General features: G+C 41.0%; 1 protein-coding gene across 1 annotated transcript in view; it reads left to right on the top strand.

Annotated features, from left to right (window-relative positions):
• ZMAT4 (zinc finger matrin-type 4) overlaps positions 1-27,429 on the top strand; it is a gene marked incomplete at both ends in the record, with an annotated part of 210,903 nt that overhangs the window by 87,382 nt on the left and 96,092 nt on the right. The window contains one exon of the mRNA XM_082680495.1: positions 23,908-24,064. Coding sequence (XP_082536621.1) covers positions 23,908-24,064 — 157 coding nt within the window. The remainder of the gene's footprint in view (positions 1-23,907; positions 24,065-27,429) is intronic.

The following is a 27,429-nucleotide window of genomic DNA, read 5'->3' as shown; positions in this document are numbered from 1 at the left end:
GCCGTGAATGGCAGGCTAATCTTAGGACCTTTCGTACTCAACAGTGCTGATTGTCACAATCAATAGTGACAACAATCACCTGAATGAGATTGATTTCCTCTGGATCATTAAGGATGCTGGTGTTTTCCAGACAAATCTCTGAGGCTTAAATAACATGGGCAAGAAGTTGATAAGAATCTTCGGATGCAGAGTTTCATTATGAATTTGGAATTAGGGAAAGGTGAGTCCACTGTGGAGCAATGATGGTGTAGATGGTGGCTTGGTCCTCTGTGGAGGACACGCCGAAACTGTCTCCAGGTCTCAGTTCCAGTCCAGAATCAGCCTTGAGGAAGGACGGGCTGCTGGGGGGCAGGGCTTGTGCCCTCGGGCTCATGGAGAACAGCACATGGGGGGGCCCCTCGCCCTGGGCCTCACTGTCTGTCCAGGTCCACGTTCCCACTGCTTTCTCTAGTGTGTTCCTCAAAGTCGTAACAACTCTCGTGCCAACTTCTTCATTGAAAGAAGAAAAAGAAAAAACATCCCCGTGGTATAACACATTTAGGGAGAGAGCCCTCAGGCTTATTTCTGGGCCTGACCCATTTCCTATCTGGGCGGTGCCTCAAGAATCAGACATGATTATTTGTTTCTTCCTCATCTGAGCTTCCGGGTCGATGCCACAATTGAACCTTAGGAACGTTTGTGTGTCAGAGATTTAGAGGAAGAATATCGTGAGAAATTGGAACTTGAATTCACAGGGATATGAGAGACGATTGCTTCCACTCAGGAAACCATTTTCCTGCACCGGCAGAAACCTTATTACAGAGCAGGGCTGAGAACCATGATATAGATGGGCAGTTTGCAAACTTCGCTTTTGGCTAAAGGTTTTTGTTTGTTTTGCTCTGTGTGTCTCTCACTTTCTCTCACTGTTGTGGAGGTGAGTTGGGTGGGCAGAGAGTGTGGGAGACCGGTGAGCTGATAAAGACACAGTAACTGTTGTCAGGAGGATGCTCTCCAAGGGATCACGGGTGATTTCTGTTTTTTCTGTTGCCCAGATCTTCTTCATACTGTAGCCTTTGAATGAACTGGTAATTTAGAAAAATAAATAACTGCAGTTTCCTAAACCATTTGTCATCCCAGCCATCCTAAAGATACCGTTACAAAGACCTGCCCTCGTGACACACTGGCTTACTTTTACCTTCAGAAATAGGAACCAGCAGGGCTTGGTTAGCTTGTCCAGTCCAGGGCTTGGTTAGCTTGTCCAGTCCAAATAGATTTCTTGTTCTGACCCCAGGCCTGCCTAAGAGGGTGCCCACGTTTGAGTCAGGCCAGTCTAACCCTTGAGGCAGGCTGGTGACAGGGCACGATGGGTTGCTTGATGTTCAGAGTAGAATTGCTACCAGTTTTGAAACACAGGATGCTGTGTTAGTTAATTAATAGCTATTTATAAGCGGATCTTCTATGCGAAGTTCTAATCCAGAAGCTGGCAGGGAGGAGTAAAAGAGAGCTGAAAAACAGAATGCCAAGTGCAACGTGGTATCCTGGATTGGATCTTGGAACAGAAAAAGAATCTGAGTGGAAAAACTGGTGAAATGCAAATCAGGTCTATGGTTTAGGTAATAGTAAGGTACAGATGTTAATCTTGTAGCATTGAAGAATATATCATGGTTATGTACGATGTTATCATTAGGGAAAGCTGAGTGAGCAATGTATGGGCACTTTCTGTACTATCCTTGTAACTTTTCTGTATATTTAAATTATTCCAAAATAAAGTTTATTTAAACATAAAATAAAAACATACCACCGAAACTTCCAGTAACCTTACTTTACTAAATTCAGTCCCTGCTTGAGGCTGAAAGATTCTCTGAAGTTATAACTCTCTGAAGTTTTTTCAAGAAATACACATTTTTAACGCAATGTTTTAGTTTGCATATTTCCTATTAGAAAGTGTTCCTTTGGTCTGGCTTGCTTAGTTGAACTGACACAGAAAGGCTAGTGAATATGTGATTTGTTCTGACCTTTCTGTACAGCCTGCATCAGAGACAAGCACATAGTAAATGGTAAATGAGATTCTCAGAATACCTTCCATCTGGCCCCATCAGACGGGGACTTAAGGGCCTTCGGTGTGTTCGAGGTTTGGTAGCAAAAGGATGATTCCAACCTACTGGGAAAAGACGGTATTACTGAACAATCGAAGATAAACTTACAGGATTATAAAGGAGATACAGAATGTTTCAACTAGTCTCGCTGTTAAAAGGTCTCAGAACTTTTCATAGGAGGACAGTATTTTATATCCAGAGAGGTTAACTCACCAGTGAAACAATTTCACAATGATAGAACTGCTGGCAGTTGAGGAAATAAGAGGGGAAAGCAGATGGGCGTGTGGTCTCCAAACCAGTCTAGAGAAAGTGTTCATGTCCCAACTCCTACCCAGTCTAACCAGCTGGAAACTGGGTAGGTGTTGATATCTTGAGGAGACCTTGCTTTTAAAAACCTCCACAGAGCACAAAGCATGAATGAAGAGCTCCTTTAAAGGGTAGACATTTGACCCCCTATCCAACCGACTCTCTCTTAAGTAAAGGGACGCAGAGTCTGAGGAACGACTCCTGCAGTAGATTTCGGACATTCTTTTTTTCTTAAATTTAATTTTTATTTTATATTGGAATCTAGTTGATTTACTATGTTGTGTTAGTTTCAGGTGTACAGCAAAGTGATTCAGCTATACATATGCATATATCCATTCTTTTTCAGATTCTTTCCCCGTATAGGTTATTATAGAATATAGAGTAGAGTTCCTTGTGCTATACAGTAGGTCCTTGTTGCTTATCTATTTAATATGTAGTAATGTGTATATGTTAATCCCAAACTCCTAATTTATCCCTCGCCCCCCCCACCTTTCCCCTTTGGTAACCATAAATTTGTGTTTGAAGTCTGTGAGTTTGTTTCTGCTTCGTACACATGTTCATTTGTATCATTTTTTTAGATACCACATATAAGTGATATCATATGATATTTGTCTTTCTCTGACTTCATTGAGTATGAAAATTTCTAGGTCCATCCATCTTGCTGCAAATGGCATTATTTTTTATGGCTGAGTAATATTCCATTGAATATATGTACTGCATCTTCTTTATCCATTCCTTTGTCGATGGACATCTAGGTTGCTTCCATGTCTTGGTTATTGTAAATAGTGCTGCAGTGAACATTGGGGTGCATGTATCTTTTTGAATTATGATTTTCTTTGGATATATGCCCAAGAGTGGGATTGCTGGATCATATGGTAGTTCTATTTTTAGTTTTTTAAGGAACCTCCATACTGTTCTCCACAGTGGTTGAACAATAAATGCTGGAGAGGGTGTGGAGAAAAGATAACTGTTGGTGGGAATGTAAATTGGTAGGGCATTCTTTCAATGGAACAGAATCACCTGGAGCTTGGTCCCGTGGACAGCATCACCGATGCTGCAGGTCTGGGATGGGCTCCCGGGAATTCACATTTCCAGCAAGTTCTCAGGTGATACTGATGCTGCAGAGCCGGGTGCCACAATTTGAAGATCTAGACTTTCTTTTCTGAGTATTCATGGTGAGTCCAGCGGAGATATTTATTTATTTTTCCTTTAAAACTGTCCATAATTTTTTTTCTTTAGGTCTGATCCTTTGATTTCATTTCCCCAAGGCTGTGGTGATACCAGTGGGAACTGGGGTATAATGTCTGCTTCTGACTGTCTTCTCTGTAGACAGTTGAGACCCGGAAGTGGCGTTTGGGGGGGTGGTAAAGACATAAAATCACAAGTGTTTGTAGATTTGTATCCCACATCTTGCCTCCCTGACAGTTTTCCTTCATGACTTGTAGGGTCAGGGAGTTCCTGGACCTTAAGCTTATTCAGAAGTCTGCAGAGCTAAGTGACTTGACCCCCATGGGAACATGTGGAAAAAGAGGTCATGGACAGGGGACCCGGATATTGAGGTGGGTCATGATAGTTAGAGACATTCGTGTAGATCTGCCCCATCTATTGCTGAAAGAGCATCTCATCTACAGATGCATGATCTCTCCCCTTTTAACTGAAAACTTCCAAGATAGTGGGAATCATGATTTGCTCACATTTTATTTTAAAAATTATTTTTTAAAAATTTTACTTCTTTTCCTACTGTATAGCACAGCTAACTGCATTCAATATCTTTTAATAAGCTATAATGGAAAAGAATATGAAAAAGAATATATAGATATGCACAACTTAATCACTTCGCTGTACACCAAAAACTAACACAACAGTGTAAATCAGCTACAATTAAAAACAATTAAAAGTGATCTCACTTCTTTCTTAAAACAAGAAAGAACATATAGTCAATATGGAATGTTTAGACAATTTACAAAGGACAAAGAAAGAAATTTTATGAAACTGTATATACAGAAAATCTTTTTAACATTCAGAGACATGTCTTTCTAGTTTTTGTTTTCACTTGTCTCTTTTCTCCCTTGTCTTATGTCTATATGAATAAATAAAATGTATGCATATGTACGCAAATATTGCTTTTTGTATGTGGTAGCACGTGGACCATGCTGGTTGTTGCCTGTAGATGACTTTGCATTGCATACAGCATAAAAGCCAATGTCTTTATTATAACCTACCGTTTGCACCATGTCCCCTTCCTGGTCATCTCGCCGACCTCATTACCACTCCTTTCACTCTGCTCCAGCTATGCCCGTCTCCTTGCTAACCTGTGAGCACCGTGGTCACCTCATGCTCAGGACCCTATCACTTGCTGTTCCCTCCACTTAGAACACTTTTCCTCCTTGTATCTATCTGCACGACCAATCATCACTTCTTTCAGGCCTTTATTCCACAGTGAATAAGTCCCTTCCACAGTGAAGTATCTTCCACAGTGAAGTCTTTTAGGACCACTTCATTATTTTGTTTGTTTGTTTTTAATTTTATTGAAGTATAGTTGATTTACAATGTTGTGTTAATTTCTGCTGTACAGAAAAGTGATTCAGTTATATTGATGCATATATATATTCTTTTTCACATTCGTTTCCATTATGGTTTATCACAGGATATGGAATATAATTCCCTGTACTTTACAGTAGGACCTTGTTGTTTATCCTTCTTATATATAATAATTTGCATCTGCTAATCTCAAACTCCCACTCCTTCCCTTCCCCACCCCTAGGACCACTTTAAAATTTCACGTCTCCTCTCATTATTTTCTCTGCCTTAGGAATCATAACTAACATACGATGTATTTTACTTATTTATCTTAATTATTATCAGCTTCCCCAGCTAGGATATAAACTCCATGACAGGGCTTGTCACCTGGGTTGCTTCCTGCACTATGCCCAATGCAGAGATGATACTCCATAAATACTTGTTTAAAAATCTCTAATGAATGAGCTTAGTAATGCATCAGGAATCATATTCCATGTCTGTAAATATCTTCTATCATGACTTTAATAGCTTTGCTTTCACTTAATAACTTTGTATTCCATCACGCCCTTATATAAACATGCCACAGTTTATTAAACATTAGTTCAATAACCAATATACCACCATTTGTTCAAAAATTGTCCTCTTAATTTTAGTATATAAATTTTTGCATTTAGCTATTATAATCAGTGCTTTAGCAAATAACCTTGTATGTATTCACTCAGACTCTCATGATTTCCTTAGGATAAATTTCCAGAAAAGAAATTTCTGGTCAAGAAGAATATGTCATTGAGATTTTTAATGTTGAACTGTTTTTTATTTTATGCTTAAAAAGTTTAATCCATCCTACGATTATATGAATATTTCTGTATATTTCTTCTCATTATTTTATGGCTTTATTATTTTTCCCAAATTATTATTCAATCTTCCAATTCCATTTATTTAATAATGTCCCTTTTCTCACTGACTTGAAATTTCCCCTTATTTTATCCTAATTTGAATTTATTCTTTAGTTGTTTCTGCATTTATTTTGTTTCATTAGCCTTTCTATAACAGAAACCCACCTTAAAAACTCTTAGAGTTTTATGTTTTTCATATTTGAAGCTAAATCACTCCTAATTTTTAATGTTCAAAATTGTCTAAGCTTTCTACTGTCTTTTTCTTGCAGTAGAAATTCAGATTTCTTTTTCCCCAACGTCCAGTGGTTAAACTTGTGTTGAATTTGTAAATTAATCTGAGAAGAAATAACTTCTCTTGGTGTGCAATTGACTAAGTGTCTAATTCCTTTCTTAGAGCCATGATGAAACGTGGCTCGATGGGCACAGCTCCTGGCCCACCCCCAGCTTCTGCAAGATCTTCAACTACAGTTAAGCCTAGCTTTCTGAGTAGCATCTTTTCTTATCCTTGCTGCCTGGTTTTCTAACACTAGGAGTGGTTGCCTCAGTTTAAAGCTATGAGTCCCAAGATGCTGAGCCCCTGCAGCTGTCCCTGCCTCTGTCCCTATAGCCCATCTTTGTGGCTGCTGGGATGGGAAGCTACACCCACCAATGTATAATGGATTAGTCGTGTTTCCTTACCCAGCTGATAATTATGAATGAGTGTCACAGAATGGATGCAGATAAATGACAACTAGTAAATGATTTGTCAGTTCAAGAAGCCATATGATAAAGTATAGCGGTTCAGTTTTTGCTGTGGTTGGTACAAGTCTGAATTTTGGGGAAGGACAGTGAGATGTAGACAGTATATTTTTATCTTTTGTTTTATGGGTCTCATGAGATGTGACCATGGGTAGGTGTATAATAAAAACAGTAGCTTATTCTTAAATATGGCCTTGCTCTGGGTCAGGCCCCACTTTAAGTACTTTGCACCTACAAATTCATTTAATCCTCACTGCTACCCTACGAGGGAAATTCTATTATTATTCCAGTTTTACAGCTTATCTCAATTGAACTCCTCATGCCTTATGGCAAGTGGAAATTCAGTGTAAGCCCTGGGATCAGGTGGTCTGTCAAATTAATTTTTAGTGTGCATTTCATCTCTTTCACTCTTCATTAGTATTTTAGAGTTACACTCAGGGAGACACTTAGGGCTGCTAGCCAGGTGCATTTTAAACTGGAATCCATCTTTTCAAACCATTCATTAGAAAATAAAACACAGATACAAAATTCTACCAAAAAAAAAAAAGATGTTTCACTTAATGAATTTTCAGGCAAACACCCTACAACCACGACCCAGGTCACTCATCCCAGGAGCAGCTCCATTTGCTCCTTCCCTATCTTGACCCTCTTTCTGCCATCAAAATAAACTGCTACCCTGACTTTCCCAGAACCATTTCTCAGGTTTTTGTATAGTTTTATGACAATGTGTGCATCCCTAATTACCAAAGTTTAGTCTTGCCGAATTTTTAAAAACTTGATGAATTTGTTCTTATTTAATGGTTTTCTTATTTAATGTTTATCTTATTATTATTATTATTAGTTTCCTGACCGGGAATCGAACCTGTGCCCCCGGCAGTGGAAGCGTGGAGCCCTAACGATTGGACCGCTGGGGAATTCCCTGTATTTGTTTTTATTGATTTGAGTCTTCCGTTTCCTTCTCCGTTTTCTTCTTTTCATTATAATTTACCTGTAGAAAAAACTTGGAGGCACTTGACCTACAGAATTTTCTAGAGTGTAGGTTTTGCTGCAAGTGTATTTGTGGTTCCATTCAATACTTTTCTTTTATCCTGTCTATTCCCTGCAAATTGGCAGATGGATCCAGAGACTTGGTAAGCTTTGGGATTGATGCCTTTGACAAGACTGTAAATGGTGTTGGGTTCTTTCATCCAAAGACACATGATATGTGATTGTCTTTCTTTTTGTGATGTTAGCAGCTGTTGGTGCTATTAATTCACTGAAGCTTGCAAAATTTTTTTCTTCTATCATTTTTTCATTGATTAGTTGGAATTGTTTTGAACAAGCACTTTTCCTTATTTACTGTTTGGTACTCTGTGTTACAGGTCTTTTAGAAAAGGCAGAAATATTGCTTTATTCTGTCCTTTTAATTATCAGTTTTCCAGTTAAGGAATTGGGTTCCCTGCAGAGGTGACCGAATAGACTTTTAAGACACACTGTTAGGAGTGCGTGGATTAAACGTATTTCGGTGTGTTTCGATCAATTGCAGTTACTATCCCTTTTGAAGTTCAAATTTTGCCAGTGGGAGCCTCTTCAAGTTTGCCTCTGAGCCGTTGTGTCATGACCGTGGTCATCTTTGATAGCTTTCTTGTTATCTAGAAGGGCAAGATAGTCCAGGCTCAGTAGTAGAGTTAGTCCAGTAGTAGAGATAGTCCAGTAGAGATAGTGAGATATTTGCTTTGTGGTGTCAGGTGTGTGGGGAGAGACCTAAATGAAGTTGTGCAGCAGTGAGGGAAGAATGAGATCTCTTGGTGGTGGGCTGTCTTGGGGAAGCCTTGATGAGGGGCATGGTATCTGAGTGACCCTTGCATGTAGAGAGACTGGGGAAATTCTAGGTGGAAGGAGCCATATGAACAAGGACATGCAGGGATGTACTCAGGGTGGTTGTAGGATGGGGGGTTTATTCCTCCATTCAAGCTACCATGTTCCGGGCACTCTGCTGGGGCAGAGACAGAAAGATGGACAAGATAGGGGCTTCCTCTTCTGGGGAATCTGCTGCTGTCCAACCTGATACAGAAATGGGACCAAAAGCACTGGATCCTCACTCACCTGCAGCATCCGACCAGGGCAGGCGGCCAGGCTACGAAGAGCAGAGATGTGGAGAACAGGGACCTCAGGCCATCTCCTGGCAGGTTCCTTTGTGTTCCTGACCTTGAAAAAATCAGTTTGCCTGGGGCACATTACGTGTGAAAAGCAGTGGAAAAGTGTGTCGAGAGTTACGTGGTAGCAGACTTTAAATGTCATAAGGAATTTATTTTTAGGTAGTAAAGGGCCCTTGAAAGCTTTTGATGAGACAACTGACCTGAGATGCCAGTGCCATATCATGGAGATAGCACTGCCTTGAATTCAGTGAGTCAAGGATTCAAAAATCAGTTCCCCCACGTTCTAAGCATATGACACATTGGAGAATTTATGTAAACACTCTGGTTTCACTTTCCTGATCTGTGAAAATGGGAATTCATTTATTTATTTATTCACTGAGTCCTTCATTCATTTATTCATTCATTTTTTAGTTCAGCTAGTATTTAACAATTACTCATTATGATCGAGAACTATGCCATCCAACCCAGTAGCCACTGGCCCATGGAGCCACTGGACACCTGAAATACGGGTAACCTGAATTGACTTGTGCTGCAAATGTAAACACCAGATTTCAAAGTCCTGGTAGGAGAATAAGAATATAAAATGGCTCCTTAATAATTTTTATGTTGAATACCTGTGGAAAGGAAACTAGATTGAATATATTGGGCTCAATAAAGTACGTATTTAAAAATTCATTTCACGGGTTCTTTTAATTCTTTTAATATGACTATTAAAAGTTTAAATGTGGCCATATTTGTGGCTTGTCTTACAGACTCTAGGCCAGTGCTGTTTTTTCTGGATACTGGGCACACAGGATTGAATACTTTAGTGGTAGGGGACAGGTAAGAAATAAGTTATTTAAATAGCTAAACCGTATAGTTTTAGAATGTGAAGTAAGTGCTATGAAGGGTATAAAAGAGAGGCATGCAGTGGAGGAGGACTCAGGCTTGAATGGTGGGAGTGATCAGAGAAGAGGCTATACAAGTGGACTGAGAGACAGAGAGAAAGTGTTTGGGGGTGTAATTGGAGGACAAGTTGACAGGATGTGCTGATGGGTTGTGTTTGGGGGATGAGGGAAAAGGGAAGACAGAGATAAATCCTAAGCCCGTTTTAGAGTTACTATGAAAACTAAGTGTGGGAAAATACATAAGGGCCTCATATGGCTCAGAAAAGGCAGCTGTGTGGGTACGTGGGGTCTGAGAGTTTGGATGGCGAAGGTGAATAGGGCTCTCTGAAGGAGGGCCTCTGGCATGGGTGGCGTTCAGATTTTAAGGCCACCTCAGCTCTGTCCAATCTTCAAGTGGTGTCTCAGACAGGACTTACAGCTTTTCCTTTGGAAGGTTCTAGATTTTCAGAGCTTTTAGCCCTTGGTCCCCCCCTCTTCCCTCATGCCTCTCCCACCGCCTTTGTTCTCTGTGGCACATCTATTCAATGGTGACAGTTTTGTTTTCCCCTTCTCTTTGTTAGTGGGGCTTATCTGACTTATGTGCTTGTCCTGTCTCAGGGGCTCTGGCTAATTTCTCCGTTTGGGGGTCTCATAAGTACTGTTACCATCTGTTTAAATATTTCTTCAGTGACTGCAGAAACAAACCAGTGCCTTCCAAACACCAAAGGCACACAGACAATTCTGCATCTCTCCCGGGGAGACATCTTCTTCCTCTCTTTCCTTTAGTGTCAAAAGGACCACTTTCCCCGATCCTATGGAAATGGAGGGATGGTTTCCATCCAAAGGATGGGTTGTGTATCTCTCTAGTCAACACTGGGACACGAGGCTCATGCCAACTTTCTTGCAGACACTGTAGCTTCCTCTTGTGATATCTGGTCACCATCCACTTTCCTGGCCAGCAGGACACATCCTTGTTGTGTGGGCAAACTCCCATGGTAACATACCATTGCCACTATGTCCATTTCAGTATTGAGTATGAACTCCATGACCATTGACCTTTTCCTGAGACACAGCAATAATGCTGGGAAGAGAGCAGGGGAGAGGTGATTTTATGCGGAAAACAGATGTACGTGACCAAGTTAGAACTGGTTCATGGATGGCCACTTCACGTCATTCATTCAGCAACTATTTATTCCGTGTTTATTGAGTCTCTTCTATGTAATTAGACCCACAGCAGGCTCTGGAGATGGGGGTTGGGGAGAGAGGATCACTCCTATAGTTCTTGCCTTCAAGATGGTTTTGGAGAGATGATCCTAATAAAAAAATGCAGATGAAACAATTAAAGAAATATACCTAATCAAAACTTAAGGCACAGATATTCAGGACGGGGAGAGGTCAGCCACAAAGACGTAGTTGAAAGTTCACAGGAGTCCTGGAGAAAATGGACCGGCATCTGGGTGTGATTTGAATAGCCTGGGAGGAGAGAGGACAGCGTGACCTAAATGGAGGGGGACAGGATGCATGAGAGAGAACAGTGGGAGAAAGATTGCTCAGGGCCCTGCTGTCAGTCAGGAAGCATCTTCTAGGTCTTTCGGTCCCAGTAAGGTAGGAGAGAAGGAGAAGGAACAGTCTTTCCTGCTTACTGCCTCTTTTCAAAGTTAAATACCAGACGATAAGCAACGACATGCATAACTCTGGAAACAGTTACATTTATTGGACATTTCATCTTACTGCACGGTATGTGCTGGGACATACAGTTATTTCTGGCTCTAGCAGGGGGTGTGAAGTTGCTCTTGCCTTTAGGTGTAGGTTAATAACAGCTGCAGTTAGAGTTCCATGGTAGCCACGAAATGTCTTTAGCTAAAATGGACACCAGGGATCAGAATTACAAGGACTTCCAGCTAGTTCTGAGACATATACTACAAGGCAGTCCACACGAACAAAATATTTTTTATTTTTCCCTTTCTCAGTGGATTTGCCTCCAAGCAGAAGATGCCCAGAAAAGAAAAGTTGCGCTTCAAATGTAGTATTCCTTTGGGCTTTTGGAATACTTAAATGCATCTCTTAGGCTTTTTCTTTCCTTTAACAGTTTTATTGAGATATAATTCAGATATCTTACAATTCACCGATTTAAAGTGTACAATTCAAGGGTTTTTAATGCATTCACAGAGTTGTGGAACTATTACCATAGTAAACCATAGAATATTATCCTCACCAGAAAGAAACCTTGTACCCATTAGGAGTTGCTCCCATTTTCCCTCACTCTCTCTCCCCTTTTCCTACTGTGTGGCAATCACTAGGCTACTTTCTGTTTTTATAGATTTTCCTATTCTGAAAATTTCATACAAATGGGATCATACAACATACGGTCTCTTGTGACTGCCTTCTTTGACTTAGCACAGTGTTTTCAAGGTTCATCCGGGCCATAGCATGTATCAGTGCGTTATTCTTTTTATTGCTGATAATGGGCCATTGTACGGATTGTGGCACATTGTATTTCCCAGTTCTTCGGGTGATGGGCGTGTGGGTTATTTCCACTTCTGGGCTATTATGAAGTATACTGTTACGAATATATATGTACATGTTTTTATGTGGACATATATTTTTATTTCTCTTGAATGAAATATACATTCAATTCTCATTCTTCATGTAGTTATGTTCTGTCAAGTCACCAGCTCTGAGTTAGCAAATGCTGAACCACTGCTTCTAGGGGAAATTCAGGGTTACGTTCCTGCAAGCCGCTGGTCCCAAGACTTTTGTCAGTCTATCAATACATGACCTCATTTTATGTGTTTCTCTTTAAAGATGCCTTATTTAATATACATTTCTTACAAATAATTGATTATACATAGTTCTTTTTTATGATAAAATTAGCTGAGGAACGTTTAATATTTTCCTGACTCTGGGTAATGTGGTACATTTCATTGACTTTTAGCCTCACAACAAAGCTGTCCATTATGCTTTTTTGTCGGCTGTTATCTTGTGAATCCACACATTTAGCCACCTTTCCAGATTTTCCACACCTTCATCATGCACTGCAGATATGACTTTAGCACTTTCTGGATAACATAAGGATCAGCAAATTTTCTCGTCCTTATTCCAGATGTAAAGTATTGTTTATGGATTAACACCAAACTCAAACAGCCAACATCACTATGAGTCACTCCTGAATGAAGCTGACCTAACACGTGTGTTTCCTCTGCAAGGTGCATCGCAAACTTCTTGTGGTTGAGAACACTGTCCAGCCCTTCAACATTACTCTTGGGGGTCATTTGAAGCGGTGAAATCACCAAGAAAAAGCACAAAAATGCAAAAAATAATGTGGAACTGAATGGGTCATGAAAAGAACACTTGTTTACAGCATGAGGTGAAACAAGAAGGCAGCGTTGCCTTGTTCAAGCTCAGCTGGGAACGTGTGTGTCAAGTGACTCAGATTTTTTGCCACTGTGCGTGAGTCTGAAAATTACCACAATAGCACCACAAGTGTGGATTTGGGGGGTTACAAATAAATATTTGCAAGTAGGTAAATTTGCAAATGCAGGTTCCCCCCACTATCTGAAGGTAGAGCGTTCCTGTGAAACCTTTCGTAAGCTGAAATGGCGTAAAGCGAAGAAGCGATGAACTTAGGACACACCTTGCTAACGGAGGCACAGATGCTCACAGGGTGTGCAAAGCTATGGCAGCTTGATGCTGAGATGCTGTGTAGTTCCTGGGGAGGGAGCCTGTGGTGCTTCTCTGGCTGCTGCGGCTGTGTGCTGCCCCTGTAACAGCTCAGTGCAAAACAAAAGCTCAGTGCTGTTTTCACTTTTCTCCCCAAAAGTCAAAATCCTCTTGGGATTTCTTTCAGTTAGTGGAACAGGTACTAATTGGAGATCTTCTGTGAAAGCGAACTTCCGAAAAGCGGGGGAGATCTGTACGTGCCTGTAAATGAGGAGGACTGATAGTATCTAGAACCGGAATTGCTGGGTGGTACGGTAGCTCCATGTTTCAACTTTTGAGGAACTGCCAGATGGCTTTCCAATGCGGGGCGGTGACACTTTACACTCTCACCAGCACTATATGAGGGTTCCTAACTCTCCACATCCTTGCCCATGCCTTTTATTACCCATCTTTTAAACTCTAGCCAGCCTAGTGGTTATGAAGTGGTATCCCACAGTGGTTTATTTGCATTTTCCTGATAGTTAGTGATTCAAGCATCTTTTCATGTTCTTATTGGCCATTTGCATATCTTCTTTGTAAAAATGTCTATTCAGATCCTTTGTCCAATTTTTTCCTTGCAGTTTTATTATGAGATAATTGACATACAGAACCGTATAAGATTAAGGCGTACAACATAATGATTTGACTTACGTACTTACATGCATCATGCAATGATGACCACAGTAAGTTTAGTGAACATCATTCATTTCATATAGATACAAAATCAGAGAAATAGAACATATTTCTTGTGATGAGAACTCAGGATTTACTCTTCTAATCACTTTCATTTTACCATACACCGGTGTTAATTAATCATGTACCTTACACCCATAGTGCTTACTTAGCTTATCACTGGAAGTTTGTACTTTGACCTCCTTTGTCACCATACAAAGATATCACATTATTATTCATTTCCCCCACTATACATTTTATCCCCTGACTCGTTTATTTTGTAACTGGACATCTGTACCCCTTAATTTCTTTCATCTATTTCACTCATCCCCCTACCTCCCTCCCCTCTGGCAACCACCTGTTTGTTCTCTGGACTTATGACTCTGTTTCTATTTTGTTATATTTGTTCACTTGTTTTGTTTTTGTTCACTTGTCTTATTTCTTCCATTCAGCATATAAGTAAAATCATACAGTATTTGTCTTCGTCTGACTTATTTCATATAGCATACCTTCTAAGTCTATCCATGTCACAAATGGCAAAATTTCATTCTTTTTATGACCAACATTCCATTATGTGTATGTGTGTGTGTGTGTGTGTGTGTGTGTGTGTGTGTGTGTATTACGTCTTCTTTATCCATCCATTCATCTTTTGATGGGTACTTAGGTTGCTTCCATATCTTGGCTATTGTAAATAATGCTGCAGTGAACATAGGGGTGCATGTATCTTTTCAAATTAGTGCTTTGGTTTTCTTTGGAAACCCAGAAATGGAATTGCTGGATCATATGGTAGTTGTATTTTTAATTTTTTGAGGAACCTCAGTACTGTTTTTCATAGTGGCTGCACCAATTTACACTCCCAACAACAGTGCACAAGGTTCCCTTTTCTCTACTTTCTTGCGAACACTTGTTATTTATTTTCTTTTTGAAAGTAGCCATTCTGACAGGTGTGAGGTGATATCTCCTTGTGGTTTTGATTTGTATTTCTCTGATGATTAGTGATGCTGAGCAACTTTTCATGTGTTTGTTGGCCATCTGTATGTCTTCTTTGGGAAAAAAATGTCTCCTCAACTCCTGTGCTCATTTTTTAATCAGTTTTATTTTTCAGTTGTGAGCTGTATGAATTCTTTATATATTTTGGATATTAACTTCTTATCAGATATATGATTTGCAAACATCTTCTCCCACTTGGTAGGTTGTCTTTTTGTTTTGTTGACAGTTTTCTCTGCTGTGCAGAAGTATTTTGCTTGATATAGTCCCATTTGTTTATTTTTGTTTTTTGTTTCCCTTGCCTGAGAATACATATCTAAAAAGAGATTGCTCAGACTGATGTTAAAAAATGTACTGCCTAGTCTTTTCCTAGGAGTCACTACAGATTCGTTATGTATGCTGTTTGCCTGATATATCTTTTAATTTTTTTATTTTAAAACTATGCTCATTTTATTTTATTTTTTGGCCATGCCCTGTGGCATGCAGGATCTTAGTTCCCTGACCAGGGATTGAACCCATGCCCCCCTGCAGTGGAATCATGGTGTCTTAACCACTGGACCACCAGGGAAGTCCCGTCTTTTCATTCTTGTCGTTTCACCCATTTGTATCACTGTATCCAAAGTGTGTGTCCTCCAGACAGCATGTAGATTGATCATGTTTTCTATTTATCCAGTCTTATCATCTCTATTTTGATTAGACTGTATAATACTGCCGCAGTTTAGTGTTATTGTTGCTATAGTTGGATCTATGTTTACCATTTTAGTTTTTATTTTCTGTATGAATTATGTCTTTTTTATTCCCTTATTTCTCCTATACCACTTTCTTTTGCATTAAGAGAATATTTTGTACTATACCACTTTAATTCCTTCAGTGATTTTTCACTGTATTATTTGAAATTATTTATTTATTGGTTGCTCTAGTGCTTACACATACATCCCAATTTATTAGAATCTACTTAAGATTTTTACTGACTTAATTTTAGCCTAATATAGAAATATTACTCTTGTATAGCAGTCTTCTCTCTTTCCATTTTTTGTGCTAATATATATATATATATATATATATATATATATATATATATTACATCTATGCATGTCACAAACCCAATGATATATTGCTATAATTACTATTTTATGTAATTTTATATCCTTAAGGAAGCTGAGAAATTAGAGAACAGTATATATTTTAGTGTTTGTTGTATTAACCTTCTTATTTACTCTTTATGGTTCTTAACATTAGTTCCTGTGGATTTGAGTTACAACCTGGTGTCATTTCCTTACTGTATTACAGGTTTGCTCCCACCTACCTCCTTTGTGCTATTATTGTCAAGCACATTATATTTCTATATATTATTGGCCCAACTATACAAATATATACATGTGACTGTATATACTTTTTAAACTAGTTAAGAGAAGAAAGAAGACATATGCATTTATGTTGTCTTTTGTAATTACATAGTTACCTTTACTGGTGCTCTTTGTTTATTGTTCCTTTTTATGAGATTCAACTTATTGTCTGATGTCATTTGCTTTCAACCTCAAGAACTTCCTTTAGTATTTCTTATAGTGTGGATCTGCTAGGGCAAATTCTCTCAGTTTTAAAAAATCTATGAATGCCTTTATTTAACCTTAAATTTTGAAATAAAAGTTTTGCAAGATTCTTGGTTGATAGATTTTTTTCTTTCAGCCTTTTGAGTATGTCATCCCACTGTCTTCTGACCTTCATGGCTTCTGATGAGAAGTCAGCTGTTTATCTTATTTTGGTTCCCTTGTCTGTGATGAGCTGTGTTTCTTTGCTGCTTCAAAAATTTCCCCTTGTCTTTGGCTTTCAGTGTTTTTACTATGAAGTATTTGGACATAGATCATTTTGCGCTTATTCTACTTGAGTTTTGTTGAATGTCTTGGATGTGTAGATGAAAGTTTTTCTTCAGATTTGGGAAGTTTTCAGTCATTATGTTTTTGAATATGTTTTCCTGCTCCTTTCTCTTTCTTTTCTTCTTCTGGTATTACAATTTTATGCATATGTTGGTGTGCTTCATGGTGTTCCACATTTCTCTGAGTCTCTGTTCAATTTTCTTCATTCTTTTTTTTCTCTCTTTTCTGAATTGCACAATCTCTATCTTGATCTATCTTCAAGTTCACCGATTCTTTCTTTTGCAAGCTCAAAACTACTGATGAGCCCCTCCAGTGAATTTTTAATTTCAATTACTGCACTTTTTAACTCCAGAATATCCATTTTATTCTTTTTCATTATTTCTATTTCTTTATTGATATTCTCTACTTTATAGCATATTGGCATCATACATTCCATTATTTAAGCATGATTTCCTTTAATTCTTTGAACACATTTGTAATCATTTTAAGTCTTTGATGTTGCTTTGAAGTCTTTGCCAGATAAACCTAACATCTGGGCCCTCTTTTTTTTTTCTTTCCTCTGTATGGGTTACACTTTTCTGGGTTTTTTAATTTTTTTTTTTAATTTTGTTGTTGAAAACTTGATATTTTAGGTAATATATTGTAGCAATTCTGGAAACTTAACCCCCACCCTCTTGGGTTTGTTTTTGTTCTTGTTTGCTTATTTATTTGTCCAGTGTCTTTGCTAGATTATTTTAATTATATCTCTTCCCCCCCATGATATGCAGCCACAAATGTCATTGCTCAGAGGAACAGCCTTAGGAAAGAGCACAGCCATTGTGGGGTGACAGTGTTTTTGCAGGACTCTATTTGACTCTCTCTTTCCCCGATCTTCTCTGTTAAGCTGTCTGCCTCTGCTAGAATCATACCTAGCTCTTAGGCTCTGCTAATTGCTGGATGATGGCTCTTCTGTTTCTGCCAGTGCACGGTATAAATTCTGATCAGATTAAATTCAGTCCTTTTTGTAGCATTAGTTTTTGAGACAAGTCTTTGAAGTTTGTTCTCACTCTGGGAAGGCTCGCCTTAGCTGTCTCTTTCCCTGGTTCTTTCTGATAAACTAGCTGGGCTATGGTTTAGTTTATTGCTCTGATGGAGCTATCAGCTTTCTCTTAATTGCTTACCACCAAAACCTCCACTGTTTTTGAGAGCATCCTTTAGCATAAACCTTCCCACACTCTATTTCAAACACAGTCAGTTCCTCTGGGGAGAGTTTAAGAGCTCTCTGTTCTTACAGCCCCCCTCTTACCACTCTGTTCTTATGGAAAAATCTCTGAGCCACTGCTTTTCTCAGAGTGACATCTCTGCTTTATTATCTGGGCAGAGGTGGCAGCCTCTGGTCTTCTTAGCTTGTTTCCTCTGGCACAGAACCTCTGTCCTCCAAGCAAACTGGGGCATGGCCAATCATGGTTCCAATATTCTTGGCTTGCTATGCCAGGGAAAGAGCTCCTGTCCTATGAATAAGAGTGAGGAAGAGAGTACCTGATCTCTATCTGGGCTACATTGCCAAGAATTTAGTTTCTACAGCTTGGAGCTAAAGGGGATGTGTTGGTGACCTGTTCTTCCTGATATCTCTTAATGGGGAGCTGATGGGAGAGGGAACACTAATTTCTTGACCACACACAGCAGAGTGGACCTTTTTTTATGTTGAACTGGGGGGTCAGTAGGGAGGGAGAGGTTGTCTCTGAAGTGCCATAGACTCTCACTCTTCTTACTGAGAGTTAGTATATTTTCTTAAATACATATATATTTTTTAAGTTGGTGTTTGCTCTTAGGATAATTTTCAGAGACTTTAAAGGTTTTTTTTAAAAAAAAAAAGAATTTTCACTGGTTATGGTTATTTTTTCCAGGGAACAATTTCACAGGATTCCTCACTCTGATATTCTGAAATAAAAGTCTCTCTCTCAGGCTTTTTACACTCACTTAAAGTAAAGAAGAATGATGACAGTTATTTGAATTAAGTAAAAAAAGAAAAAAAGTACAAAAAAAGAAAACAGAATTTTGGGACTAGATTTCTGGCCTAGTCAGCCAGCGTTTTTTCACCTAGATGGAATTCTTCTGAAAAGTTCTTAACTTTGCAGAATGCTTTGACTAGGCAGCCTTAGGACCCTCCACAAACTTCTTTTTCTTTCAGCCATGCGGACACGGTATTGAAAAAGTCCCACTGAATGTTTACCTCCCGTTTGAAACCCATATTTTAAGACAATCTTGGATTCCCCTTAATTTACTTGGTAGTTTGGGGCCATTCTCAATTCTTTAAGCCAGAAACCTTAAATGTGTTCATTGAGGTCAGTTTATCAACTTTTATGGAATTTCTCCCCTGAGCCATAGAAGAACAGGGCTCTGGGGGGCAGTAGGAGACTCCAGGAACAATGCTATGATCTGCAGTTGCAAGGAGCTATGAAATTAGGATGTAGATAGCCAGGAACACACAATTAAATTCCGGCAGTTTCCAGGCCCTTGGTTAATATTGAGATTCTTTCTGGATAGTTACATCTCCACCAGGGTCATTAGAGGAATCAGAGATGGTGGCATCATGTGAGTTACACTGACCTCTTTAGTAAAATATCCTATAAAAGATGTCCTATGGACCTCAAAATCTGCCTAACTTCTCAGGGCATCCCAGCCCCTCTCTTGTCAGACAGCTAAACTTTCTTTGACCCTCTTCTGTAATGATGGCATAATTACATCCCATGATATATTTTTGCATAACCATTGGTTCTCTGCTTCTATTATTCTTTGATTCTTCTATATCAGGGGTCCACGGTACCGGTCCATGGCCGGTTAGAAATGGTGCCGCACAGCAGGAGGTGAGTGGCAGGCGAGGCAGCGAAGCTCCATCTGTATTTACAGCCGCTCCCCATCGCTTGCGTTACTGCCTGAGCTCCGCCTCCTGTCAGATCCGCGACGGCATTAGATTCTCATAGGAGCGTGAACCCTACTGTGAACTGTGCATGCGAGGGATCTAGGCTGCGCGCTCCTTATGAGAATCTAATGCCTGATGATCTGAGGTGGAGCTGAGGCAGTGATGCTAGCGCTGGGGAGCGGCTCTAAGTACAGATTATCATTAGCAGAGAGGTTTGACGGCACAGAGACCATCATAAATCAATTGCTTGCAGACTCATATCAAAACCCTATCAGTGAGTGGCAAGTGAAAACAAGCTCAGGGCTCCCACTGATTTGGCATTCTGGGGAGTTGTATAATTATTTCATTATATATTACAAAGGAATAATAACAGAAATAAACTGCACAATAAATGCAGCCCTTGAATCATTCCACAACCATCCCCCCCACCGACCCCGGTCCATGGAAAAATTGTCTTCCACGAAACCAGTCCCTGGTGCCAAAAAGGTTGGGGACCACTGTTCTATATTGTGATGTGAATGAGATTGCCCAGCAGAGCAGAAATCTAAGAATATGTATTAAAACCATGATGAAACAAACATAACTTTTTGGAAAATGTTGCCCTAGTTGAACCCTCAAGTTAGTTTATAAATTGTTGAAAATTCTGGTTCTTTTTCTGGCTAACTTCTGTTAGTCTGAAAGATTTGGGCTGACCATAGACCTCCTTGCATTACCTGTCTCCTCTTTTGACTTTTTATGGCATGCAATTTACTAACCTAACAAACCAACCCTCAACTCCTCCATTCATCCAGTAAATATCTGTAGGTCCCACTGTGTGGCAAGCCTTGTGCTAAAAGCTGGGGCCTCAGTATCAATTTCCTTGACCTTAGCAATGTCCTTCTTCCTCACAAGGGGAACAAATATGAAAACAAATAAACATCAAGACTCAGTGCTCTATTATAAGAGAAGCATGTACAGGACACACAGAGGACCCTAAGATCAGTGCCCACTTCTGCAGGACCGTAGAGGGAGACAGAAGAAGCTTCATCTCAAGAAGTGATGGTTAACCTGGGCCATGAGAACAGGTTCTGGAAAGAGGAGATTAGACAAGAAATGATGAGGAAGGACATTCCAGGCACAAGAAAGGCTTGAAGATGAAAATCCACAGAAATAGGCTCATTTACATTACTAGTCTTTTTACCTTACAATTGGGAGAACGTGGGTCCAATAGGAGACTATATGTCTTTGATTACAATATTTCTCTTTCATTTTATACCTGCCTTCTCCAATTCTCCTGGTCCCAGCCTCCTTAATAACAAGGAGTAGGGTTATATTCATCTAACACAGCATCTCACACATTTAGGAGGTCCTTAAAAATGTGTTGGGTGAATGAATACCATAAACCCACTGGTCATCATCCAGTTTAAGGGCTGTCCTTTGCCCCGGAAACTAGTTCTGAATACACTTCATATAATGACAGCAGTCACTTTCCGTAGAAATGTCTCCACCTTAGCACTCCAGGGAGAGAGGGGCAGGCTGGGCCGGCAATTTTACTAAAAGAGGCAGGAGGGATACACATGATCTAAATAGGTGTAGGTTGTGCGTTAAGCTTTGGCTAATAATCTTCTGCCTAATTTTAAGAAAAAAATTAGGTGCTTTGACCCATATTATGCATAAGTAGGTGAAAACGGGTAATTCAAACAACGACTTTCACCTTGACAACCTTCCTTCCCCCCCGCCGCCAAATGTAGGACAAATACCCTCTCACACAGAGTGGGGAAGTGCCGGTCCGTGTCTCTCAGTCCTCCCCCGTCCACTCCTCATTTATTGGGCTCAAAGCTTTCAGTAACCCCCTGGTTTGTACTTCCCGGTATTCCTAGCTCTACCCCATACGTAGATCTGGGGCACCTCCTGGGCTTGGCTGGTGAGGTCGACGCGGGGAAGCCAACTCTTCTCCTATTTCCTGCCTGGTCCAGACAGCTCCATAGTAGACCAGACAAAGGGATACAAGTATTTATGACTTCATTTTGGTTTTTTATTTTTATTATTTTTTTAAATTAAAAAAATATTTTTTGGCTGTGCCACAAAGCATACAGAATCTTAGTTCCCCGACCAGGGATTGAACCCGCACCCCGTGCAGTAGAATCGCAGAGCCTTAACCACTGGACCACCAGGGAATTCACTTTTTAGTTTTTTATTGAGGAGAAAACCTCGGCTTGAAACCCTCAGCAAGGGTACGCTCAGTGAGTCCAGCCTCGATGTCTACCCAGACGTCCTGCCCTGAGGTTTGTGCCTCTCTAGGAGACCCCTTTCGGGAAGACCCTCCCCTCTCCATAGAATCCGTCTCCTTTCACCGACCCCCACTCCAGCCCCTAGCAGTACATTTCTTTCAATCTCACTCATTAGCTGTGGTAAGGGGGCTGGGGAGATGCTAAGATTTAAATGCTAAGGTCAAGAGAATAAATAGCTGTAGGTGGGACTGCAAATCTCAGAGACTCTTATGGCGTCTCTTCCTTTCCCCGATCCCCGAACTGCAGCCCAGCCTCCTGGTACATTCACACACACACACACACATTCTCTCTCTCTCTCTCTCTCTCACACACACACACACACACACCCCACTCCTCCCAAGACTGACTGACAATTGTCAGCCCTATTACCAACGAATGCCTTAAGAAGGAAGGAGTTAGTTTTCTAACTGCCCCATAATTTGCAAGGCAACACTCTCCAGCAGTCTGGACATCTTATCATGATGCAGAAAAATACAGAATTCCCTTTCTCAGTCCCATCCCCACCCTCATCCTCGTCCCCATGCTATTTTATTTAAAAAAATTTTTTATTGGAGTATAGTTGCTTTACAATGTTGTGTTAGTTTCTACTGTACAGCAAAGTGAATCAGCTATACGTATACATATATGCCCTCTTTTTTGGATTTCCTTCCCATTTAGGTCACCACAGAGCACTGAGTAGAGTTCCCTGTGCTGTACAGTACGTTCTTGTTAGTTACCTATTTTATACATAGTATCAATAGTGTATATATGTCAATCCCTATCTCCCAATTCATCCCACCCCACCTTCCCCCTTGGTATCCATATGTTTGTTCTCTCCGTCTGTGTCTCTATTTCTGCTTTGCAAATAAGATCATCTATACCATTTTTCTAAATTCCACACGTATGCGTTATTATACAATATTTGTTTTTCTCTTTCTGACTTACTTCACTCTGTGTGACAGTCTGTAGGTCCATCCATGTCTCTACAAATGACCCAATTTCATTCCTTTTTATTTTAAACTGCACTCTTTGGGCCTGCCGGGGATAGGAGAAGGGGCTATTGTGGGGCAAGATACTCACCCAAGGCTGCTGTTTTAATAAAGAGATGCTTTGCTACTGCCGTTCCATTAAGGAATAGATTAACTCCTTATCTGAGAGCCTCCTTTACCCTCAATTTCTAACTAGGCAGGAGGGAAGCCTATGGATTAATCTTCCCCTCACAGAATATAGGTAATTGATGATCTGTGAGCACAGTAGCCGGGTCACATGGTCTGACAAAGGATTTATTTTCTCCAAATCATTATTCATTTTCGTGAAGTCTTACAAAGGAGTAAAAATCAAGCTGGATTGAAGTATTTTGTGCAGCAGTTAATGAACCACCTGTCCTGAAGAAAAGGGAAATGACACAAACTCTCTTGGAAAATTCAGCCAGCATCGTCACCATAGCTTATGATATAGACTCAAATTAATTATGAAAAACAGTCAATTCCGTAAAGAAATGTTTAAAAAAAATCTTGAACAGGGGACCACGTATCCTGGTGAGGCTAAAGTGGGTCAGTGGCAGAGCTGAATGCCAAATGATAATTTTTGCTAAATAATTCAGGCCATGTGAACTCCGATATTTTACTTACTTTGATGCATATAATGGAGGAAGTGAGAGACCCCGTTCCTCCTGGTGCCAGGTCCCATGTGTTTACACCTGTTGTGGGCCTTGGTTTTCTGCGGGTGGTTCATATCCGCCCATTTGTCCTGTGTTCCCAGTGCTGGCAGTAGTGGTCCCTCTTAAATATAGGTTGAAGTTAGTAACTGAGAAAGTTTTGATGATTATCATGGAGAAGAAAAAAGAGATTGCAGAGCAAAGACAATACAGACATTTCAAGAAGAAAGTCTATGGTAAGTTTCACGTGCAACAGAACGGAATGCGACAGAAACATCAGAGGCCTTGGGGCTCTCGCTAATGTTCTTTTCATCTCTCTCCCTCACAGGGAAGCGATGCCGACATGGTGGATAAAAACAAGTGCTGTACTCTCTGTAACATGTCCTTCACCTCCGCGGTGGTGGCTGACTCACATTATCAAGGCAAAATCCATGCCAAAAGGTTAAAACTGTTGCTAGGAGAGAAAACCCCATTAACGACCACAGGTAGGTGTCTGAACAGTGATGGCGGGGAGACACTGAAATCCAGTGCCCGTCCCATTTATCAGGCTCCCTCGCGGGTGGCTGCCAGGATGAGAGTGGATGAGAGGAAAACCTAAAGGGATGAGCAGGTAGCCCAGCGGAACTTGTGCTGTCATAAGACTGTTAAATCCAAGTTCTGGTTCTCTCAGCCTGGTCCCTTCAGATTCGTAATTCAGAAGTTTGCATCTTCTGAATGGCTGTTTCCATCCTGCACGATGTTGTCTGTCATATTTATCGTATATTATGTAAGATAATCGATCTATTATGTAAGGAACACTGTCCTTTCTAGATTGGGTCTGTAATCAGTAGGGGTGATGGATAGTGTATTGTATACATATTGCTTCCTTACTCAATCCTGGAGAATGTTCTCGTCTTCATGGGGATATGGAGGAGGAAAATGGGAGTCTTTAAAAACACTTTCATGTGCTGACACCCGAGGTGCACCCCCCCCCCCAGATGACATTTCAGTCATCTTTGTAGGGAATCTTGTGATTCAAGCCTATTAACTTTCACAATAAAAAGCTTAAACATTGGGCTTCCCTGGTGGTGCAATGGTTGAGAGTCCGCCTGCCGATGCAGGGGCCGCGGGTTCGTGCCCCGGTCTGGGAAGATCCCACATGCCGCGGAGCGGCTGGGCCCGTGAGCCATGGCCGCTGAGCCTGCGCGTCCGGAGCCTGTGCTCCACAACGGCAGAGGCCACAACAGTGAGAGGCCCGCGTACTGCAAAAAAAAAAAAAAAGAGAGACAGTGGGCTTCCCTGGTGGCGCAGTGGTTGAGAATCTGCCTGCTAATGCAGGGAGCACGGGTTCGTGCCCCGGTCTGGGAAGATCCCACATGCCGCGGAGCGGCTGGGCCCGTGAGCAATGGCCGCTGAGCCTGCGCGTCCGGAGCCTGTGCTCCACAACGGCAGAGGCCACAACAGTGAGAGGCCCGCGTACCGCAAAAAAAAAAAAAAAAAAAAAAAAAAGCTTAAACATTGATAACAGATCATATGACCCTCTAGTTCTTCAGAAGTAACAAAAAACAATTCTTCAGAAGTCTATTAAGTCATAGAACTAAATGACTACTGTTATCATTTAATCAAGATAGATTATTTGGACAAGATTTACATTGTGGCAAAGATGTTACTAGACGAGGTGATAATCCCAAGAAGTTGAGGGTATATTTCCTGATGTTGACTTTTTCAGTGCAATTACAAGGTAGCAGTGCATTGTATCTGGCTGCCTGACGCATCATGCATAAATCGTGGGTGTAATTATTTTTTCAATGGTATTTTTTGAAATTGAAGAGAGTCTAAAACAATACTTGGCTTTTATCCTCACTGGGGTTTTTCTTAAGAAAAATATCTGCTTTTACCTGGAGACGAGCAAGGAATCTTTTCACTGCATTTTTCTACTTAGCTGAACTAAAGACCATTGTTTTTGTAAAGGTGGCTATGACGTTCAGACAGAGGATGGCGTTGCAAAACACGTTGAATTTGGAGACAAGCTCAGCCTGATTTAGGCACGTTCTGTGTGTTGACATTTGATAAGCTGGCACTTGGTCGAAACTCTTGATTTTTGCTCTCTAAAAGGTTGGATACTCACCTTGTAACCTACTCCCCCTCAAATCTCTTAAAATAGACACCTCAAAGAAACAACCACTGGAAAGTTTTTACCTGTTCTCCATGAATGTGTAACTAGCCCATTTGTTCTCTGCCTAAGCTTAGTATTGCCGTTAACATTAATTTTGGAGGTGGTGATGGAAGAGAAGAGGCTATATCTTTGTTTATCACATTAATTAGCAAATGGGAGTTATTATTTCTGTAAAAAAAAATCACCACCAGGCCAAAAAAAATAGTTCTTTGTGAATTTCAATGCATCCTTAAGGTAACCAAGCATCAGTTTGTTTCTCTGAGTTATCCTGAGTTGTTAGTTGCCATCAATATATTCCAAAGGAAAAGAATCTAAAATCCTTGAACTGCAGTGTTTCCTTAATGACTTAGTCTTGGTGTCCATGGGGCTGGCCCAGTCCTCACTGTGACAGGCATCAGGTTGCTGGGTGGGTGAGGAGGGAATGGGGGTGGGTGGGGGGAAGGTAGCACGAGCTCTTAGCTGGTGGCTTGGGCTACGGAAACAGATGCTGGTTGGCTTTTCCCAGCATCTCCCTTTCTTCAGCTTAGCCTCTCATCCATTCTCCTCCAAAGCTGCTTTGAGCAGAAAGGATCTTGGAACATTGGTAACTTCAGACAGAACTGGGGAGCCTGGGAAGCTACCTTGGTCCCTGGGCTGGCGTTGTTGTCAAGCCAGCTGCTGGCAGGGAGCAAAGGAAGCAATGTGTCCTCCTACAGGGAGGTGAGTCATTAGGTACAAGTGTAAGCGGAGGGTAGGCATTATGTCCTGAGGCACAGGACAGGGGTGGAGGGCCTGATAGGAGGGGGGAATCCAGCAATGGAGATTCTGGGTACCGAGACTCAAGCAGGGTACCGGCATCAAGAAAGTCGGGCAGGTGGTAGCAGGGTTCTGGCTGCAGTCCTGGGGCTCTAGGGAGAGAAAAGGCTGTTCAGAGCATGGCAGGGCACCATCATTTTAGACCAGAGTGCTCCCCGGTTTGCCAGACCTAGGATAGAGGTTGAGGCTTGGTCTCCAGCAAAATGCAGTTACTGCAAATGCAGGATAAGGACCAAGAGGCAGCAGAAAAGAAGACCCAGGCCACGGGCTTCCTGAGCCCCCAAGTGCAACCCCTTCTGCTCCTTAGTGGAGTCAGGATTGCCTGCCATCCGCCCTTGTTGCCCGCAGCCGAACCCAGCAGCGGTGCCGAAGGTTCACTGTCCTCTGCCCATCTAGGAACTGCTCTGCCTAATCAACCAGATGGGCTTGACATTACTTCCGTCATGAAAACAAAAGGGAAAAACAGAACATATAAACAGCTGAATTCAGAAGCAATCTCTCCGCTCAGGTGTGCTGCTGAAGCCTCCCCTCCACGAATGACAGGCTCTTGAGTGGTGGCGACCTCTGGGTACGAATAATTGAAGCACGACTCATTGCTTCTCCGAGCTACTCCATCTGACGAGGGCGAGCAGCTGGTATCTGGGAATCATTACCTTTCCCTCTACTCAAGAGGTGCTTTGATCAGGCGTCAGCTGGGGATCCTGCCGAATTACACAGTTTAAGTTTGGGTTGCCTTTCCAGATGCACCTGTATTTACTAGAATTTCTGAGATGCTTGGCAGGGCCGCTAGAACAAAACCCAGTTCCGGATCTTGTTTGTTAGTGTGTTGTGGAATCTCTGCTCCAGGTCACGCTTTTCTAGATCCTTCTGTAAGATGAGAGCGTGATGGGACTCGGGACC

Source organism: Grampus griseus (genome assembly GCF_964374135.1).
Source record: "Grampus griseus genome assembly, chromosome: 21".
NCBI lineage: Eukaryota > Metazoa > Chordata > Mammalia > Artiodactyla > Delphinidae > Grampus > Grampus griseus.
The sequence above is the reverse complement of the archived record's forward strand: the minus strand, read 5'-3'. Positions and strand labels throughout refer to the sequence as shown.